Source organism: Podarcis liolepis (genome assembly GCF_965112155.1).
Source record: "Podarcis liolepis genome assembly, chromosome: 1".
Lineage (NCBI taxonomy): Eukaryota > Metazoa > Chordata > Lepidosauria > Squamata > Lacertidae > Podarcis > Podarcis liolepis.
In genome coordinates, this window is record NC_139554.1 from 10,028,776 (window position 1) to 10,050,667 (window position 21,892).

Consider the following 21,892-nt stretch of genomic DNA (forward strand, 5'->3'; position numbering starts at 1 on the left):
GGTCCAAGAGTGTGACAAAGAGACAGAATCCAGGGATTGTTTGTGGCCTCCTTTTGACATTCTATACCATTCCATAAATTAGTATGTTATTAGATGGTAGAGCCTGAAATGTTTCCCCACCATGGGCGTAGCCAGGATTTTTTTTGGGGGGGTGGTCAGGACACCCACCTGTCACCGTCTTCCATCTGGCTCTGTCTAGCAGATTCAGAATGAAATGCCTCAACAACAGTCGTTTTAAATTACTTTTGACCCCAAGTGCTCAGAAAAATCTGTCGAAATCTTTCTACAATTTCTACTTTTAGAATTTAGTATTTTTTTATTGATTGGATTGATTGGGGAGGCAGCTGCCCCCTGCCCCTCTGGCTACACCCATGTTCCCCACACTTGAAATAGTATGTTCAATTTATTTACTGGCAAACTGGTCCGTGATTCTTTAAATAGCACACTGTCGCCTTCGTTGCTTGTTTTTTTTTAAACAAAATTCATCCTTTTATTTTATAATAGAGATTATAAATAAATTGAAAGTGTGCATGCAGTCAACTGCATATTATACAAGCAATATCTATGTTAATAACTGTTTTCTTTGGCAGGCCAGAATCCAGCTGGACATGCAATATTTACATATCAAAATCCATTTTTGTGTGTGTGTTCAAGTCATATCGAATGCAAGTGAAAATATATGTTTTTATATATATATATAATATATATATATATATATTATTTAGTCAATATATATATATATATACACACACACACACACACACATATGCACACACACACATGAACATATACACCTGTTCTGGTACATTATATATACATGTGTGTATGTCTCTCTCTGTGTGTGCCTGCTCATTTCACAGCATACCCGTATAGTTGTATCCAATGTTGGTCATATCCAGAGAGGACCCATTGAAATGCATGGGCGTGACCAACTTAAGCCCATTCAGTCTAATGGACCTACTCCAACTTAGTCGGAGACAACGCAGAGTACAGAAAGAGAAATAGGCATATCTATTAAAAGTGGATCTCATCTTTTTCTGATTCAGGTGAGTCGGGCCTCGAAACGCTAAAAATATCCTGACAAGGTATTTGGGACGGCAGCTTAGGGGGCAAATGGGATTTGGGAGAAGGTGTCGGTGGGGTGCTCTTTTCAGACAGTATCTTTAAGATCTCGGCCACCTGCTTCTCCAGGACAGCCATCCTGCTGCTTAGCAGCTGAATATCTTCCTTGAGTTCGTGTTTGACCTCCTGGAGGGTAGTTTGTAAGGCCTGTTCGGGGATGGGGTAAAAGGGGTGTTTTGCATCCGCTTGGCTGGGGCTGTGCTCCAGGGGGCTCCGGTTCTCGCCAGCTTTGTCCAAACGAAGGTCACTTTTTGTGATCCCACTGTCACAAGAGTCCGTTTTCCTCAGTGGGTTTTTAGTTACGCCATTATCCGAGTCGCCGCTCTTGGGGTCATCAGACAACAACCCCATGGACTCTGCTTTGGTGACATTGTTCCAGTCTTCCTTCTTCTCCTCCTGCCCCGCCATGGTGTTCTTTAGCCTAAGCCACCCCTTCCCATTCCCGTTTTTCATCCTCACGGGACTGGTCACCTTGAGGGATTTCTGCTCACTGTTGCCATTGGGCTTCAGCTCCATGGCATCCCTGTTGTTCTGTTTGATGACCTCATTGGTCTTCACGTAAGACAGAGACGTCTGGATCGGTGTGATCTGAGACACGGTGACCACGCTTGTGCCAGTGATGGAGGACCCATTCTGCATGGTCCGGGTCTCCACTTGGAGGCTATTCCTCTCTGGGTCAATGATGGTTGTGCCTTGGTTCCGCATCTCCTTCTGCTGCTTGAATTTCTGGAAGAGCTTTCTCACTGGGTGGTCCACGGGGATGCTCAAGGTCACTTCGTTCTTCTGACGCAGGCGCTCCTCCTCTTCTTTTTTGACATCACTGATTTTCCGGAAAATAATCTGCAAGGGACAAAAATCCAACATGTAGTAAGAAACAAACCAACAAAACAGCTTTCCTTGGTGAGCAAACATTTTCTGAGTGGGACCAAATATCATGGGCTTAGAGCAACTTTCTCAACCTGATGTCCTTCCAGATGTTGTTGGATTCCAATTCCCATTAGCCCCAGCCAGCAAGGCCCAACGGTCAGGGATGAGGGGAGTTATAGTCCAAAAAGGCACTAGGTTGGCAAAAGTTGGTTTAGTGGGGGAAATTCCTCCTTGTTTCTTTTTGGTATTTTCTCTGCAAGTGAATACAATATCCAAATTGGGTGGCGACAGATATCCAAATTCATTTTATCCATTGTTTGCTCCTGTCTCCAACCATCCATATGTTGTGCTACAATATTTCCTTACAAGGATGAAGCAAGGCAAGATATCTGTGGCTCTCTAGATCCTTATTTACCTTTCTTTATTTGAAGGAATTATGTTCTGCTTAACTGTAATGGTCTTTAAATGGTTTGTAAGATGAAATAAGTATAAATATAAATTAATGAAAACCATTAAATCGAATTCAAATTAAAATGCTTGCTTGAATAATAATAACTATAAAGTCTTCATTAGGTTCCAGGTGTCCAGTAGTGAGTGACCCTGTCTGACCCCCACTGGAAGGGAGTACCATAAAATTGTGCCCACAATATTGAATAAACAGCTAAGAGAGGGTATGAACATCTGAACCATTTGAGACCAAAAACAGTGATTCCCCTCAAGGGCCTTCATGATCAGGCAAGGATATAAGTGATCAGGTGGTCCTTGAGGTATCCTGGATCCAAATTGTAACTGACCTTGTAAATCAATACAATAACATTGAACCTGACCCAGGTAAGGTAAAAGGTAAAGGACCCCTGGACGGTTAAGTCCTGTCAAAGGCGACTATGGGATTGCGACGCCCATCTTGCTTTCAGGCCGAGGGAGCCGGCGTTTGTCCGCAGACAGCTTCTGAGTCATGACTAAACCACTAAACCACAAGCCAGAGCACACGGAAATGCTGTTTACCTGCCCGCCACAGTGGTACCTATTTATATACTCGCACTGGTGTGCTTTTGAACTGCTAGGTTGTCAGGAGCTGGGACAGGCCAATGGGAGCTCACTCCATCGTGGAGATTCGAACCGCTGACCTTCTGATCGGCAAGCCCTAGGCTCTGTGGTTTAACCCACAGCACCACCTGCATCCCACCTGACCCAGGAGCCTATGGGCAGCCAGTACAGGGTTTAAAACACTGGAGTTCTGTGCTGGTGATAATCTGTTCCCTTAAACAGTACAGCTGCAGCATTTTGCAACAGCTGGAGCTCCCAAGTCCAGGCCAAAGGGGTGCCCCACATAGAGCATATTGTAACAACCAAGTCTTGAGGTTTCCATTTCCCATGGGGCCCAGATGGCATGGCCAATGCTTAGGGATAATAGGAGTCCAGCAACACAGTGAGGGCTACAGGTTCCCTGCAGTTGAGATAAGGGATATTTCACTTGGTTCTGGGAGCCCCCACAAACCCACTGCGAAGGCACTGTGATCCATTTCCCAGCAGAATGTAATGAAGTGATGGAGGCTGAGAGGAGATGAACGTACAGCAGCAGCCCTGTTCTTGTTGAAGAGTATCAAGTTAAGAAGGAAGTGCATTGACATCTGTTGATGTGTATTATGATAATCCTTGAGCATGACACACAATCAACCTGTTTGTAGCGCTTCCAACAGTGGCAAGCTGATGTGGCTGCAGATTATGCAAGGAAGAAACAGAATCCCCACACCTGGTTCAATGTGCATTTATGTGGAAGCAATTCCTAGGTATAGGTGAATCTGTTGATTTTGGTTTCTCGTTTTCCCAACCTTAAGTCCACTTCTCCACATCAGTTTACATTTTCTTTTTTGAGTCTTCAGGAAAACTCATCAGCATTTTAGTGCAAATTTCTTCCCATGCACATGTTTCTGAACGCAATTTTCTCCTAAAATATGCATTTTTGCCAAGTTCCCCACAATACACACACTCACACCCAATAAAATAATATAATGCATGATTGCTGCATGCTGTTTTCACTAACATATGTATTCTACCTTAGTGTATGCATCTCGAACACATGACTTGGCTGGGAAACTGCATGACAAAATTTGGAAGAGATGCAAATTTCAAAGGATGGCTGTGTTTTAGTTCAGATGGTGTTCTACGACCCCATTCTAACTATTCAGGGGTTCAGGGCAAACGAGTCATCACCCAGTTCCTCGCCTCTTTTGGAGCCAGCAACCAGAAGGTTCTGCCCATTCCACAAAACCGTAGTTCGTCGCAGGCAAGGCTGATTCCGATGGCGTTGGAAGGCGACTGGGCGGGGGTGCTGGGGGAATTTGACACACTGAAAGTTAATCTAGGAAATCAACTCCGTGATCAAAGCTCCCCTTGGCTTCATTAAGATGCACCACGCACAAGCCGCCTTCCAACTACAGTAAGGACATGGGTCAACGCCGCTACTTAGCATAATTTAGAACCACAACATGTTTATTAGTAATGAGTTGAAACAGCAAAAAGTGTGCAGGGTGTGGGTGGGTGTGCGTCTATGGCAGGGGGGAACAGGCTGGTGCTTTTATCTCCCTGCTATGACCCAAATAGAGTGTGCACGGATCTTCAATTAAGAGCTGTTCTTGCTTTCATTTGGCTGTCATAGTCTACAACGAAAGCTGCAGGGGATGGCAAATAATATTTTTAATTATACGTGTCACGCCACTCCTGCTGCCAGCTGGGGTTTGGGGCCCTTTGCAAAAAAAATAATAATATTATTAATATACTCGGCGATTCCTACACAACCAGAAAAAATAATAAAATCATGTTTAAAATATTAAAGCGTGTTTTTAAGGCAAAAAGGGTATGTAAAGGAACATATGCTAAAAAGACAGTTCTTGGAGAACAATAATGGCAAGGAATGTTTGGTGCTGAGTGTGCAGCAGCTGTGAAAAAGGAGAATTCTATGCTAGGAATCTTTAGGAAAGGAACTGAATGCAGAGTGCCAATATTCTCCGCAAAAGATTCCATCAACGGTGTCACCGAAAAATTTGTACACATCACTTGTGAAGACAGGCAAAGTAATGCCAGTGTACTGGAAGAAGCAAAGATCACCATTGTCGAAGCAATGATTCTTCAACATCAACTTTGCTGGACTGGTCATGTTGTGTGGATGCCTGATGATCATCTTCCAAAACAACTACTCTATTCCGAACTTTAAAATGGAAAGCATAATGCTGGTGGTCAACAAAAGAGGTTTAAAGACCCTCTCAAGGGAAATCTTAAAAAATGTAGAATAAAAACACAGACAACTGGGAAACGCTGGCCTGTGAGCGTTCCAATTGGACACCTTTGCCAAAGGTGTCATGGGCTTTGAAGACACTCGAACTCAGGATGAAAGGGAGAAACATGCTAAGAGGACGGCACACTTGGCAAACCTTCACCGTGATCAAATCCTGCCCGGAAACCTATGTCCCCACTGTGGAAGGACGTGTGGATCCAGAATTGGCCTCCACACTCACTTACAGACTGGTTGTTAAGACCATGTTCATGGAAGACAATCTTTTTGCTATGAGGGATCGCCAAAGAGGGAGGAAGAGGAGGAGGAGGAGGAGGAGGAAATGCATAAAATTCTGCATGGAATGGGGACAGTGAGTAGAGAAACTATTTTTTCTCCCTCTCTCACAACAACACAGAACTCAGGGACATCTAGTGAAACTGAGCGTCGGAAGATTCAGGACAGGCAACAGATAGGACTTCTTCACACAGTGGAACTCATTCCCATGAGACACAGTGATGGCCACCAACGTGGATGGTTTAAAAAGAGGGCTAGATGGATCCATGCAGGACAATGGTGATGTTCTACTTCTACTGCTGGAGGCTTATGAAAACCAGTTGCTGGAAACCGCAGGAGGGGAGACTTGCTCTTGTGCTTGGGTCCTGCTTGTGGGTGTCTGGTCATCCATTGTAAGAAGGGGGAGATGCAGTAGATGGGCCACTGGCCTGATCCAGCAGGCTCTTCTTTTGTTCACCCCTCCTACTTTCTGCAAAATGGTGATGAACATCACATTGAATAGGCTGATTTCTATGGGCTTATGAATAAGGGACTGAGCTCTGAAACAGGAAATACTTCCTTTCAACCTCACCTCTGCCAGGAACATGTGCAGAGGAGGGCAACCAAGATGATGAAGGTTCTGGTTGGTAACTGTGAGAACAGGATGCTGGAATAGATGGGCCATTGGCCTGATCCAGCAGGCTCTTCTTATGTTCTTATGAGATCAGAAGATGCATATGCTCCACTATATTTCCTTGACTTCTCTGTAGGCTACACATGTGCTTGACTACTGAGCTATTGTCCCTCGTGAGACCTTATATAGGTAAAGGTAAAGGGACCCCTGACCATTAGGTCCAGTTGTGGCCGACTCTGGGGTTGCGGCGCTCATCTCGCTTTATTGGCCGAGGGAGCCGGCGTACAGCTTCCGGGTCATGTGGCCAGCATGACTAAGCCGCACACGGAACCAGAACGGCACACGGAAACGCCATTTACCTTCCCGCCGGAGCGGTACCTATTTATCTACTTGCACTTTGACGTGCTTTCGAACTGCTAGGTTGGCAGGAGCAGGGACCGAGCAACAGGAGCTCACCCCGTCACGGGGATTCGAACCGCTGACCTTCTGATCGGCAAGTCCTAGGATGCCACCCGCATCCCTGAGACCTTATATACTCGCCCCTTATATACCCAGTTGATCACTAAGCTCTGAAGATGAGGACCTCTTGCAGACACCATCTCATCAGGAGGTCCATTCCATACGATGCAGAAATTGGGTCTTTAGAACCTTTCCTTTGGAACTCCCTTTACGGATGGGACAGGCGTCCTCTCTATTTATTTATTTTTATTATTATTTTTGGCGCTTATTGAACAAGAGGAAATTTTTGTGCCTGTATTAGACTTGGCATTGTGTTTATGGATGTCTTTATCATTGCCGTTTTCATGATTTTATTGTTAATTGCTTTGGGATGCTTTGTGGGAAGCGCTTCATTAATGAAATGAAATAAATAAACGTTGCACCTGCGATCTATCTGTTCGGCAGACGTTTGGTTGTACACTGCAAAATTCCAGTGACAAGTCTAATTCCAATGCGCAGATTGTTGCTGCAGCAGACTTAAATTAGATCTTGGCGTAGGGCACGCAGATTCCAACAGTATCTACCATATGCACACATACATAAATATCTCAGTTAAAGATAGCATACGCAGAAGATAGGATTTATGTGCAAACAGGAAGTGTGTGTAAGTTCCATGGTGAGGCTCTTGAAAGCCATCACAGGAGTGCCGCCCCGTGGAAACATTTCAGGGGAACACACTATTCGGAGGAAGGATCAGAGAACAAGAAAGCAGATTCCTATTGGATCTTATTCCCAGACTTAAAACAATTCCCGTTAGAATAATTTCCCATGATAATATTCCCCATGAACTGGCACTGGTTTTAAGTCGTTTCCAGTATTATAAGTCCTTGATATGCCTGTTTTTCCTGAATAGGAAGTCCATCACTTGTAACTCACTCTACGTGGGGCTGCCCTTGAGACTGACCCAGAAACTCCAGCAGGTGCAGAATGCCGCAGCGAGATTCCTTACGGGGTCCTCGCCACAGGATCACATTCACCCAGTGCTATACCAGCTGCACTGGCTCCCGGTGGAGTACAGGGTCAGGTTTAAGGTGCTGGTTTTCATCTTTAAACCCCTATACGGCCTAGGACCCTCGTACCTATGGGACCGCCTCTCCTGGTATGTCCCATGGAGAACCTTATGGTCTTCAAACAAAAACATCTTGGAGGTCCCGGGCCACAGAGAGGTTAGGCTCGCCTCAACCAGAGCCAGGGCTTTTTTGGCTGTGGCCCCGATCTGGTGGAACACTCTGTCCTTTAACTTTACCTTTTTCCTTTTTTTACCATGGATCTAATTTGAGGGGCAGGAGGGTGGAAAACAGATTCTTTAGTTCTTCCTTTTGCTTGCAGGGGAAAAATGCAATTATGTTCTTCTAATATGAGTAGTTTTTCAGACCCTACTTATGCAATCTGTTGAATATAAGAGCCCAGAAACCTCTTTTCACATGGTCTGACCAAATGGCAAGCAGGACATGAGGAGTTTCCCCCCTTTTGATTCCCAGCCATGGAATACAGATGGGTTTTTTATTTTTTATTAAATGGAAAAAAGTGTTTATGTTTATGGTCGAACTGATGCAACCTATATTAAGGTAAAGGTAAAGGGACCCCTGACCATTAGGTCCAGTCGTGGCTGACTCTGGGGTTGCGGCGCTCATCTCGCTTTACTGGCCAAGGGAGCCGGCGTACAGCTTCCGGATCATGTGGCCAGCATGACTAAGCCGCTTCTGACGAACCAGAGCAGTGCACGGAAATGCCGTTTACCTTCCCACCAGAGTGGTACCTATTTATCTACTTGCACTTTGGTGTGCTTTTGAACTGCTAAGTTGGCAGGAGCAGGGACCGAGCAACGGGAGCTCACCCCGTCATGGGGATTCAAACCACCGACCTTCTGATCGGCAAGTCCTAGGCTCTGTGGTTTAACCCACAGCGCCACCCCGTGAGCTGCTCTGCTTCACCAGAAGCGGCTTAGTGATGCTGGCCACATGACCTGGAAGCTGTACGCCGGCTCCCTCGGCCAATAAAGCAACCTATATTACTGGTGTAAAATGAATGTTAAAAGAGAGGAACGGAAAGGAAACAAGCTTCTGTCCACAAGTTGATATTTCCTATGCAGACTTTGCAAACGTTTGAAATTGCGATGGAATTTCACTTTGTCTAAGATGGACATCCAACCAAAGGAAAGCGCAACAGTCTCCAAGCCCACAAGAGAATCTGCTCCATGGGAAATTAGACGAGGTTTCTCTTACAAGAAAAAGAAAAGAATCCTAATAATAGAACAAGCTCCCGTTGTTGTTCCTTTGGCTTCCTTGAGATTACAGGCTCCCACACAGAGAGAAAAACATCTCAAAACGAGGAGCCCAGAGTTAAAAGTTAAGCCCCAAAGGACGAGGGCGGGGGAGAACTAAATTAATTGCTGCATAGACACCTTCTCAAGGGAAATGGAGAAAAACTACGCTGTATGGCAAGATCAACAGTCATTAATGTGATGGGAATTTGCTGTCAGGATTTGTTTCCCGTGGGCGGGGGTCTAAGAAGGCGGGTCCTTTGTCGCAGGTTTGTGTGTTAAGAAGAAGGGTTGCCGCTGAAGTCCTGTCCTCCCAAGTGGCTTAAGTTTAAGGGTTATTTGGGGGGTCGTTAGAAAGCGGCTTGGGGTGAGGAAGGGAGAGGGAAGTTGCCGGTGCAGCAAGCGAAGGTTAAGTAAAAGTTAACCGGTTGTCAGCCCTGGAAAACTGAGGAGGTTTCTTTATCTACAACACAGGGGTGGTGAAGATAGCAGTAATGTGAGATGCTCTGCAGCCGTTATCCTAACCTCAATCTTTCTCACAGGGTTCCTCTAAGGTAATGAAAGGTAATTCAGTCCTGGACATTAACCTAACCCCAACACTAGTCTCATTTCACACAGAGCCTGCACCAGCCAAACGAGCAACTTGTGCACAGAAGTCAGTTTTGTCAAGTGAAGCAGTTCTGGCATCAAGGCGGAATACAGTGGTACCTCGGGTTAAGAACTTGTTCTGGAGGTCCGTTCTTAACCTGAAACTGTTCTAAACCTGCGGTACCACTTTAGCTAATGGGGCCTCAACGCTGTCGCCACGCCACCACCGCGCAATTTCTGTTCTCATCCTGAAGCAAAGTTCTTAACCCGAGGTACTATTTCTGGGTTAGCAGAGTCTGTAACCTGAAGCGTCTGTAACCTGAAGCGTCTGTAACCCGAGGTACCACTGTACTCCCAGATAGCCAGCTGGGGTCCTACATCCAGAGCGCTTCTTCATCGACCATCTCGCCCCACTCTTAACATCTCATGAAGGACCACATTCCCTTGCGGGGAACTTTCCAGGGGCCACATTCCATTGGTGGGTGGGACCAGGTGCAAGAGGGGATGGGCTACCCTTCAGGCAAGAATTCTCACCTCCCTAAAGTGGCCTAGCTAGCACTCAGCTGTCTCGAGAGACAATGGAGGGCACCTCCAAGGGTGAATTCAAACCACTGTAGAATCACAGCACCTGCTGTGGCTGCAGAGACCGGTAACTCATAACAGATACTTCCTGCATTGGTTTTTGGCTGTGTCAGCAGCAACCTCCCCAGGGCTATGTGTATGTATTTGGATTTGATATCCCACTTTATCACTACCCGAAGGAGTCTCAAAGTGGCTAACATTCTCCTTTCCCTTCCTCCCCCTCAACAAACACTCTGTGAGGTGAGTGGGGCTGAGAGACTTCAGAGAAGTGTGACTGGCCCAAGGTCACCCAGCAGCTGCATGTGGAGGAGGGGAGACGCGAACCCAGATCCCCAGATTACGAGTCCAGCGCTCTTAACCATTACACCACACTGGCTCTTGGAGGTATGGAGGTCTTGCCTCCTCAAAGAGCATCTGGCATCCTTTTGGAGGAAATGGAGTATGCCTCTGGGGGTGAAGTCAAACCACTGTGTTAGCTGCACTGAAGCGACCTCTCCCAGATGCAAGCCTGGGCAGTGTGTGTGGAGGTCTTGGGCTGCCCAGACGACAAGACCCCCCCCCCTTGGCCTCACTGATGTGGTCCAATGGAGAACGAGATGTTGGGTACCTTAGAAGTGCTGCCTGCAGGTTATTTGAACAACACCTCTTTTATTTTCCTGTATTGAATTTCACACCCCCCCCCCGCTTTAGTTCAAATAATTAAATCTGATTTGGGGGAGACGTGTCTGCTGAAAAACTGCAAGTTGAGAACCCCCCAAGCTCCAATTAGGTTTGAAAACATCAAACGCATTAAATGAAACAGCATATTGAGATGAGTCTCTCTCTCTCCCCCCCCCCACCCTTACCCTTTTCCGTTTTGCAAATGGGACACAGACTTGGTTGAACAAAAGTAAGTAATCCTCATTACATAACACAGACTATAAATATTCCACACCCATCAAAAGTGAGCAAGCAGAATTGTTCAAAGGGGCCGGGGCATTTCGGTTGCCCAAATGTAGCAACTATAGAGCATCATATGTTACATAAAATTATTTACAAAATGCAGGCAGAAAACTGCCAGGAACTGGATTAAGTAATGATAAGGGGATTTCAAAGCTTCCAGTCAAAGTTGTCCGGAGGGGCAGAAAGGCAGAAGGGAAGCTGTGGGTTACTCAAGGCTATTTTGCCTAATGTGCAGGGCAATCCTGTCTACGAGGAAGCAAGCCCCATTAAATCCAGTGGGTGCTTGCTCCCAGGTAAATGGGCAAAGCACAGCAGCCTCAGACTGCAACGTTGTACTTAAAAATATACTGTATTTTTTCCGTGTATAACACCCCCCATGTATAAGATGGACTCCAAATTAAGAAAATGGGGGGAGATTGCCTAGAGTTGTTAAGCTTTTTTTTGGGGGGGGGGTGATTGCCCAGAGTTGTTGAGCTGCAAATGGCACACGGCGCCACAGCCACCAATTGTCTGCCCGCTCACCAGCAGCAGCCGCCAAGGATTCAACTTCAATCTGTTAGCCACCATCCATCCTCCAACCGCCTCCAGACACTCACACAGGACCTTCACCGCCTTCACTGGTTCCAATTTGAAAGAGAGGTAGAGCTGGGTATCATCTGCATACTGATGAACACCCAGCCCATACCCCCTGATGATCTCTCCCAGCGGCTGCATGTAGATGTTAAAAAGCATGGGGGAGAGGACAGAACCCTTAGGCACCCTACAAGTGAGAGCCCTGGGGTCTGAACACTAATCCCCTACCACCATTTTCTGAACATGGCCCAGGAGGAAGGAGTGGAACCACTTTATGACAGTGCCCCCAGCTCCCAGCCCCTCTAGACAGTCCAGAAGGATGTTGTGGTCAATGGTATCAACTCTCTCGGTTGCATGGAAGAAGCATGGAGTTCTTCACTTTAATTCACATATGACGTAGAATCATAGAAGGGAGTTGGAGGTAAATCTAGTCCAAATCCTTGCAATGCAGTAATGCTTAAAATCCTCCAATGAAGGAGAGTCAACTACTTCTCGAGGGAGACAGATAGTGTGGGGGGCGGTGGCAATTGGTTGCATCCGCGAACAGGAAATTTTCAGCAGTGATTGTGCTGGTGATTGGTGGCTACGGGCAAGGGCTGCTGTTGATTGGCTGTTGCTGCGGCAATTGGGTGGATGATTGGCCTCGGTCCAGTATACCTGAAGGAGTGTCTCCACCCCCATCGTTCTACCCAGATACTGAAGTCCAGCACCAAGGGCCTTCTGGTGGTTCCCTCACTGCAAGAAGTGAGGTTACAGTGAACCAGGCAGAGGGCCTTCTCGGTAGTGGCACCCGCCCTGTGGAACGCCCTCCCACCAGATGTCAAAGAGAAGAACAACTACCAGACTTTTAGAAGACATCTGAAGGCAGCCCTCTTTAGGGAAGCTTTTAACGTTTAACAGACCACTGTATTTTAATACTTTGTTGGAAGCCACCCAGAGTGGCTGGGGAAACCCAGCCAGATGGGCGGGGTATAAATAATAAATTCTATTCTATTCTATTCTATGTGCCCAATGAGCTCTGAACTGAGACATGGCACATTTAAGCTTCATGCTCAGGAACACACACACCTGTGTTCAAAGCTCTTTTCTCCCTTATTGGAGAAACAGCAACAGATCAGGTCAGGTCTTCCCCTCCACACAGGTCAAGTGGCTTTCCTGAATTTCTAAGTTTCTACATGGTGTCGATGTTACTGTGTGCTGCCTTCACACGGAATAGGATTGGCTTCTAGAAGCTCACATTCCACAGTAGAATTAGTGGAGGAAACAAGTCTAATGATGGCATGACGGCTTGCGCTGTAAGATTCTTAGTTGTTCTTGTTTTTAATTCTTGTTTATTTATCATTTTTGCACAAGATTCAGTTTCGGTGGTATTACAGACCTGTGAAAATTAGGGAAATGTTGAGGAACGTCACTGGGCAAAGCTGGAAATGCTGAGCGAAGGATTTAAATTTTATACACAGCCAGTGGCCCTGCAAGATCACAAGGGACTAAAAATAAGAAGTGTCTGTTGAGGAACGGCTGAAGGAGGTTGGCAAAGCTCCGCTGAGGTGTCAACTGGCTGCTGTTGCACAGGCAAAGGAGAACAGCTGAGTCATTCGTCAGATATACAGAGAACCGTAGAATTGTAGAGTTGGAAGGTACCTCAGGGGTCATCTAGTCCAACCCCCTGCAATGCAGGGATCTCAGCTGAAGCACCCATGACAAATGGCCATCCAACCTCTGCTTGAAAACCTCCAAGGAAGGAGAGTCCACCACCTCTCATGGGAGTCTGTTCCACTGCCAAACAGCTCTTTTTGCTAAACAGCTCTGTCATAAAGTTTTTCCGAATATTCAGTTGGAATCTCCTTTCTTGTAACTTGAAGTCGTTGGTTCGAGTCCTACCCTCCAGAGCAGGAGAAAACAAGCTTCTTCCCTCTTCCACATGACAGCCCTTGAGATATTTGAAGAGGGCTATCATATCTCCTCTCAGTCTCTTCTTTTCCAGGCTAAACATGCCCAGCTCCTTCAACCATTCCTCATATGGCTTGGTTTCCAGACCCTTGATCATCTTGGTCACCCTCCTCTGCAACATCTTCCAACTTTTCAATATCCTTCTTAAACTGTGGTGCCCAGAACTGGATGCAGTATTGAGGTATGGTCTGACCAAGGCAGAATAGAGTGGTACTATGACTTTCCTTACCTCTGCTTAAAAACCTCCAGTTCATGGTTTTAAAAAGCATGGCTCCCAGTACATTTCCAAGCACAATTCAAAGTGTTGGTGCTGACCTTTAAAGCCCTAAACAGCCTTGGCCCAGTATACCTGAAGGAGCGTCTCCACCCCCATCGTTCTGCCCAGACACTGAGGTCCAGCACCGAGGGCCTTCTGGCGGTTCCCTCACTGCGAGAAGTGAGGTTACAGGGAACAAGGCAGAGGGCCTTCTCGGTAGTGGTGCCCACCCTGTGGAACACCCTCCCTTCAGATGTGAAGGAAATAAGCATCTATCTTATTTTTAAAAGGCAGCCCTGTTTAGGGAAGCTTTTAATATTTAATGCTGTATTGTTTTTAACACTCGAATGGGAGCAGCCCAGAGTGGCTGAGGAAACTCAGCCAGATGGGTGGGGTATAAATTATTTATTTATTTATTTATTTATTTATTTATTTCACCTTCATTATCTCAGTGATCTTTACAACACCTCTGCAATGCAAGTCAGTATGGTTATCCCCGTTTTGCAGCTGAGAGTTGGGTGACAGAGGCTGACAGGTAATGGTTTTGCATCAAGCTGCATAGTTTATTCATGGCAGAGGCAACATTTGAATTCCCCAATCTTCTTGCTTCCCTGTTCAGTCTTTCAGCTCCTGCCCCCATCCTAGCTCTGCCCCTGTGGGCCAGCAAAGTGGCTGGGTTGTGTCTGCAGCGAACGAAATAACTCAAGGCTGTGAGTGCTCGCAAAATCCAGCTTCTGGCTCTTTTATTCCCCTTATTTCTCACGAAAACCTTCCTCTCGTTTTATTAATTGGAAGTCTTGGGACGGCTAATGGATGACCCAAAGCGAAGCTTCTTAGCTGCTATTAAACTGGCTGTTTTTCTCAGGTTGCTTCGCTTTGATTTGCAAGCCGGCCTTTAAAACAAACTATCCCTCTGGCGCTTAAATTGCCCTCCCAATAAATTCAGCATAATCCTCCGTGTACGAAAGGCTACATTTTGCCATTAAAACAATGCCCTTAAATTGCAAGAGGAGATGTTGGGGAGAGGGGGAGAGAGAGCGCACCCTGCTTTGGGTTATGTAATGAGCTGACTCCACCATTATAGCTGATCCCTTGCATAAACACCTGCCCTCCTTCAAACTGGTGCTTTTGCAGAAACAGATTTTTCTGCCAGGTAGTCCTCCACAGAAATATACCTAAGATAATTGCCTTTTCCACATTGTCATTGATCCTTGCTTCTCAAATACTGGCGTATGCAAATAAAAAGGTGGGGGTTTAAAAAAAAAAAGGCTTGCATCTGGGCACAGTTCAAAATTTGCCAAACAGTTGCAAATTTGACATTTGCTCCTAAGCTATGAGGCATGCAGATCTGTCAAATTGTAATTCCTTTCCATTTTTCCAGTTCAGTCCTCTACATTAATTTGTAATTAATTATTCCCCCCCAAAAAAAAAAATTCATCTGAATTTTCATTACGAACTTTTTCCAAAGCAACTTCCCCTAATATAATGCTTGGCCATGCTATTATGACTATTATATAGAATCATAGCACTGTAGAGTTGGAAGGGACCCAAGGGTCATCTAGTGCTTTTGGGGGGGGGGATTTTACCCCAGGAAATAAACTGCCACAGGGGCTGGATTAGACCAACCACCGGGCTGGATTAGGCCCCCGGTATGGACTTTGGACATCAATGTCCAACTGTGATCGACAGGTGTATTGCCAGGTGCTCCAGGTTGATCGCGGGATTTAAAAAAGGGATCGCCCGGTTGCTCCTGAGTGCTCGCAATGCGAATTTATGGAATCCTTCCCAAAGAAAGCTGGGCAACTGTGGTTCTCCCCCCCCCAAAAAAAAGCTCAATAACTCTTGTCAAGCCTTCATAAAAATAGCTCAACAACTCTGCTCCCTCTCCCCTAAAAAAAAGCTCAACTATGGGCAATGACAATGGGTAGATCACTGCCAGTTTTATTATACTGGGGGTAGATTGCAGTCTCTAGAGACTTGGACGTGCCTGATGTAGATTAATGGGGACGGAGGGGGTAAACCTTTACTGGGAGCAACACCATTTTTAGAGAGATATGCATTCCTTTGTCTCTTGCTGTGATTATTAAAGAACTTATCTAGTAATCTGGTAAAAATGCTCTTTTCATTTGATCCGCTTATTTACTGCCACCAGGGGAGGGATCCGCTTCCCCAAAGCCTGACAGACCACCAAGTTTGGATCCACCCTGGCCCCTCTTGCAAGCTGGTGCCTCTGGTAAATAATATGTGAGCTCCAGCGCAGGCCTAGCAACAGTTTTATTAAAATGTCTTACTTTGCACATAGAGTTCTTCACCACAAGTATTGGCATAGCCTTTCCAGACTCCTTTCTTGGAATGCAGTCAGCTCCTGAACTCCAATTGTGACTCAGTTATACCAAGAACTCTTTCATTTACTTCCCCTACCTAATTTTTTCAGCAAACTTAATGCATGCAATGTTTCCCTTAGGATCCAATTATATTGTGGCCATAAAAAAGCACATTGTTTTGGAAGGTCATTGTTTCTTGTGTTCTTCCTGGGCTGGCATTTGTACAACCAACATTACCTCTGATCAGTGCTCCCATATTGAAGGACCTGTTGTTTGAGAATGGCTCCCAAGAATCTAGCATCCGGTGTTCAAATGATCACTGCTAATTAATTAATCGATCGATTGTTTAATTAAATTTGTATGCCGCCTTTCAACTGCAAATCCCAGAGCGGTTCACACCATAAAAATGCAAGATGAAAAACACAAAGTACACAAACACAAAATACTGAAAAACACTTCCTCGCCCCCATTCTAGGCTGTTTCGTGCACCTGGGAGAAGCAGAAGTGGCAACTGGCTGTCAATCACACCAAATTCTCATTGGAGTACTAAACTTCTGCCCTAGTACTCATGCAGAGCTACACAGACACACTCTGATATACTGCAACAAACACTATAAATCAGTTTTGCGCTCTTAAGAGGAAGAAAAGGCCGAGGCAACAAAGGAGTGGCTGAAGAAGAAGCACATTAAGGTCCTGGAGTGGCCTAGCCAGTCTCCAGGCCTTAATCCCATCGAAAATCTGTGGAGGGAGCTGAAGGTTTGAGTAGCTACACATCAGCCTCGAATCCTTACTGAGAGGATCTGCAAAGAGGAGTGGGACAAAATACCTCCTGAGATGTGTGCAAACCTGGTGGCCACCTACAAGAAACGTCTGACCTTGCCAACAAGGGTTTTGCCACCAAGTACTAAGGCATCTTTTGCAAAGGGATCAAATACTTATTTCACTCATTATAATGCACATCAATCTCTGACTTCTGTCTTCTGGGTTTCTGGGGGTTTTCCTGTTGATATTCTGTCTCTCACAGCTACAATAAACCTACCATTAAAATTATGGACTGGTCATTTCTTCGTCAGAGGGCTAATGGGCAAATTTAGCAGGGCATCAAATACTTTCCCCCCACCAGACACTGGAGAGACCTGTCAGGAGTAAGCATGGACCAATGGTACCAAATAGTATGGGAAACAGCCCTACTAGAAAAATTAACCAATAAACTGAAACTGACACAGGGACAAACAGAAGAAGACGCCTTTACCCTGGTATGGCTCCCCTTTACCACATACACAGCCCAAGAAGACAACAACAATAATCCACCAACAGGATACAAATCAGTCTGGCTAACCTGATCCAAAACACCCACCCACCCCACTCACACGAAAATAAAGACCACCACAGCCAATCACAAACAAACAACCACATCCTAGGCCAACCCCAACCTCTCTCACCACCAAAGGAACGCAAGTGAACAGCACAAGCAATGCTGACACCAAACCCTACATACATTAAGCATAATAGGAACATCCCCCCCGACCACACCCCCACCCATCTTCCCAACCCTCCACCCCCCTTTTTTCCTCCCCCTAATGTCTCAAAAAATGAAATGGATTTGTAAAAATGTTACATGGAAAAAATACGAGAGACATTACACTTACTTCTGTAAAACAAGAAAATCTTAAATAAAAAAAATAACACACACATTTCTGGTGGGAGCTTTCTTTAAAAAGCCACTTGCAATAACAGACCCTTTTCTGAACAGCACTAGAAGGGAGTTCTCCAAGAACTTGAGTTTGAACCTGCCTTGGGAGCTGTAGCTGAGTGGTAGAGAATTTGCTTTGCATGCAAAAGGCCCTGCGTTCAGTCCCCGGCATCTCTGAATAGAAAGAACTGGGAATCTCCCCTTTCTGAAACCCTAGAGATTTGATGCCGTTCAGTGTCGACAGTATGGAGGTGGATGGACCAGTGGCCTCACTCAGTAGAAAGCAGCACTCTGTGTTCCAGACCTGCTGATGTAGCTTCTGCCAGATTGTGGCAATGCATGCCCTCCGATCATGCCTTGATGTCCAGCATCTTCCATAGACGCCTGAGAATTCAGCTTTCCAAAGACAAGACTGCAGGCTGTTGTTGTTTAGTCGTTTAGTCGTGTCCGACTCTTCGTGACTCCATGGACCAGAGCACGCCAGGCCCTCCTGTCTTCCACTGCCTCCCGCAGTTTGGTCAAACTCATGCTGGTAGCTTCGAGAACACTGTCCAACCATCTCGTCCTCTGCCGTCCCCTTCTCCTTGTGCCCTCCATCTTTCCCAACATCAGGGTCTTTTCCAGGGAGTCTTCTCTTCTCATGAGGTGGCCAAAGTATTGGAGCCTCAGCTTCAGGATCTGTCCTTCCAGTGAGCACTCAGGGCTGATTTCCTTCAGAATGGATATGTTTGATCTTCTTGCAGTCCATGGGACTCTCAAGAGTCTCCTCCAGCACCATAATTCAAAAGCATCAATTCTTCGGCAATCAGCCAGTGTGGTGTAGTGGTTAAGAGCGGTAGTCACGTAATCTGGGAAACCGGGTTCGTGTCTCCGCTCCTCCACATGCAGCTGCTGGGTGACCTTGGGCCAGTCACACTTCTGTGAAGTCTCTCAGCCCCACTCACCTCACAGAGTGTTTGTTGTGGGGGAGGAAGGGAAAGGAGAATGTTAGCCGCTTTGAGACTCCTGAAGGGGAGTGAAAGGCGGGATATCAAATCCAAACTCTTCTTCTTCTTCTTCTTCTTCTTCTTCTTCTTCTTCTTCTTCTTCTTCTTCTTCTTTATGGTCCAGCTCTCACTTCCATACATCACTACTGGGAAAACAATAGCTTTTACTATATGGACCTTTGTTGGCAAGGTGATGTCTCTACTTTTTAAGACTGCAGGCTAGTGGGCCATTTATCTTTGATTTATCACTTTGCCCTAATGGCATCGGCACGAGGAGTCTATAAACATAAAATCGAATCAAACGGAAGCCTTTTAGCAAACCAAGAACTCTATTTCGATGATTTTTGTGGGCTAAGCTTTACACATAAGTTGGCACCAGTCGTTTAAATTCTTCCTCTAGGATGCTGTGAGACACTAGAGATGACTGAATATGTCGATTTCAGTTTCTCTCTGTTGCCCATCTCCAAAGTCTTCAGTTTTTCACATTTCACATCTGCTTGTGGTTTATTTTTTTAAGCCCCTTGAAAATTTGTCAGCGTTTTGGTACACATTTCTCCTAACATGCACATTTGTGTGTGCAGTTTCCCCCTAACATACAGTGGTACCTCGGGTTAAGAACTTAATTCATTCTGGAGGTCTTAACCAGGTTTCAATCTTAACCTGAAACTGTTCTAAACCTGAGGTACCACTTTCACTAATGAGGCCTCTTGCTGCCGCCACGCCACCACCACGCGATTTCTGTTCTCATCCTGAAGCAAAGTTCTTAACCCGAGGTACTATTTCTGGGTTAGTGGAGTCTGTAACCTGAAGCGTATGTAACCTGAAGCGTATGTAACCCGAGGTACCACTGTACATGTTTTTGCAATACAAAGCTCCCTGGTATCTTATCTTCACTAATCGACGCATAGATATGCACATTTTATCCTAGTACAGTGGTACCTCGGGTTAAGTACTTAATTTGTTCTGGAGGTCCGTACTTAACCTGAAACTGTTCTTAACCTGAAGCACCACTTTAGCTAATGGGGCCTCCTGCTGCTGCTGCGCCGCCAGAGCACAATTTCTGTTCTCATCCTGAAGCAAAGTTCTTAACCTGTAGCACTATTTCTGGGTTAGTGGAGTCTGTAACCTAAAACGTATGTAACCTGAAGCGTATGTAACCGGAGGTGCCACTGTATATGCCTTGTGGTACACATTACTTTGTTAGAAAACTGCACTGCAAAATTTGCAGAAGTGTGGCTTTTCAAGACTGGCTGCGTTTCAGTGTCTATATTGTTTCAAAACATGCAAAAGTAAAACTACATTGAATTTTTCGCTATCTACCAGTGCTCTTTTTTTGGGGGGGGGGAGGCACCTTGCCCAGGGCCCCTCATAGCTGCAATCAGACCTGAGTGCATCACATTTGATAGTTATGCTAATTGCAAGCCCCTCAATTACTTTGCTATTGTTACAAAATAATAATAATAATAATAATAAATTTTATTTATATCCCGCCCTCCCCAGCCGAAGCCGGGCTCAGGGCGGCTAACAACAATAAAACAGTATAAAAGTATAACATAAACAACACTCTAAGATCATTCATTGTAAAATTAATTAATTCAGGCCACTGGCAACCATTGGGCCAGAGCTCCGCGAAGATTGCCGAGGGAGGGAGTCAGGCTGTGCCCTGGCCAAAGGCCTGGCGGAACAACTCTGTCTTGCAGGCCCTGCGGAAAGATGTCAAGTCCCGCAGGGCCCTGGTCTCTTGTGACAGAGTGTTCCACCAGATCGGAGCCACAGCCGAAAAAGCCCTGGCTCTAGTTGAGGCCAGCCTAACTTCTCTGTGGCCTGGGACCTTCAAGATGTTTTTATTTGAAGACCGTAAGTTTCTCTGTGGGGCATACCAGGAGAGGCGGTCCCGTAGGTACGAGGGTCCTAGGCCGTATAGGGCTTTAAAGGTTAAAACCAGCACCTTAAATCTGATCCTGTACTCCAAAATGATGGAATTATAAGTTGCCTTGGAAATATAAATGCTTGTCAGAGAGTTCAAGAGACCCGACAGCTTGTGAGTCGGAGTTAGCTGGAATAATAACAAAAGAATACAAGAAGAGCCTACTGGAACAGACCAAGGGCCCATCTCGTCCAAAATCCTGTTCTCGCAGTGGCCAACGCAGGGCCAGATTTAGGTTTGATGAGGCCCTTAGTTACTGAAGGTAATGGGGCCCTTTATATGTCCAGCTGTCCTTTGTCAACAACAAATTGCCGCTGTTTTTTGTGTCAAATATATGCTATATGGTCATTTATGGACCTAAAAGGTATCTAAAGCCCATAACAAAATACGTTATTTTACCAAAGTAATTGTTGAACTGAAACACAATGAAGAAGAAGTATATTCATAGTGAAATTAAATTGCTGTTTTAGGGGTTGTTTTTAAAAGCCTGGAACGGATTAATCCGTTTTGCATTACTTTCTATGGGAAAGTGCGCCTTGGTTTTGGAACGCTTTGGTTTTGGAACGGTTTTTGGAACAGACTTGCAGAATGGATTAAGTTTGATAACCAAGGTACCACTGTATATAGAAATGAGCAAAGCAGCATCATATTTTGCCAAATCATTAATCCACCCAGCTTAGTACTATCCATGGTAACTGGCCGTGGCTTTCCAAGGTTTCAAGTAGGAGCTTTTCCCAGCCACACCTTGAGATGCTGAGGGATTGAACTCAGATTCTTCTGCATGCAAAGCAGACACTCTGTCACCAAGTTTGTGGGATATCTAAAAGAAGGCAGCCAAAACCAACTACTTCTGAATGCTAGAAAGGTACACACAGAGAGGAAACTGGATCTCACAGGGTCTGTAAGACATCCTCCCGGTGAGAGCCACTCCCACTGTGTCCAGCCAGGTAAAGAGGCACAACCTATATAAACTGATTCACATCCCCAGCCTGCTCTCTCTCTCTGATCCCTGCTATCTGATCTGTTCTCTTTGATGCTCCATCAATGACTAGGGATGTAGGATGTAGAGTATAGCATCTAGATCAAGGGGAGTAATGGTGCCACTGTATTCTGCTCTGGTCAGACCTCACCTGGAGTACT

The 21,892-nt window shown here is 45.7% G+C and overlaps 1 protein-coding gene across 1 annotated transcript in view; it reads right to left on the reverse strand.

Annotated features, from left to right (window-relative positions):
* Nucleotides 1–499: 499 nt before the first annotated feature.
* Nucleotides 500–21,892, reverse strand: part of KCNH5 (potassium voltage-gated channel subfamily H member 5) — a 197,333-nt gene continuing 175,940 nt past the window's right edge. The window contains exon 11 of the mRNA XM_083517418.1: nucleotides 500–1,962. Coding sequence (XP_083373544.1) covers nucleotides 1,015–1,962 — 948 coding nt within the window. The 3' untranslated portion in view covers nucleotides 500–1,014. The remainder of the gene's footprint in view (nucleotides 1,963–21,892) is intronic.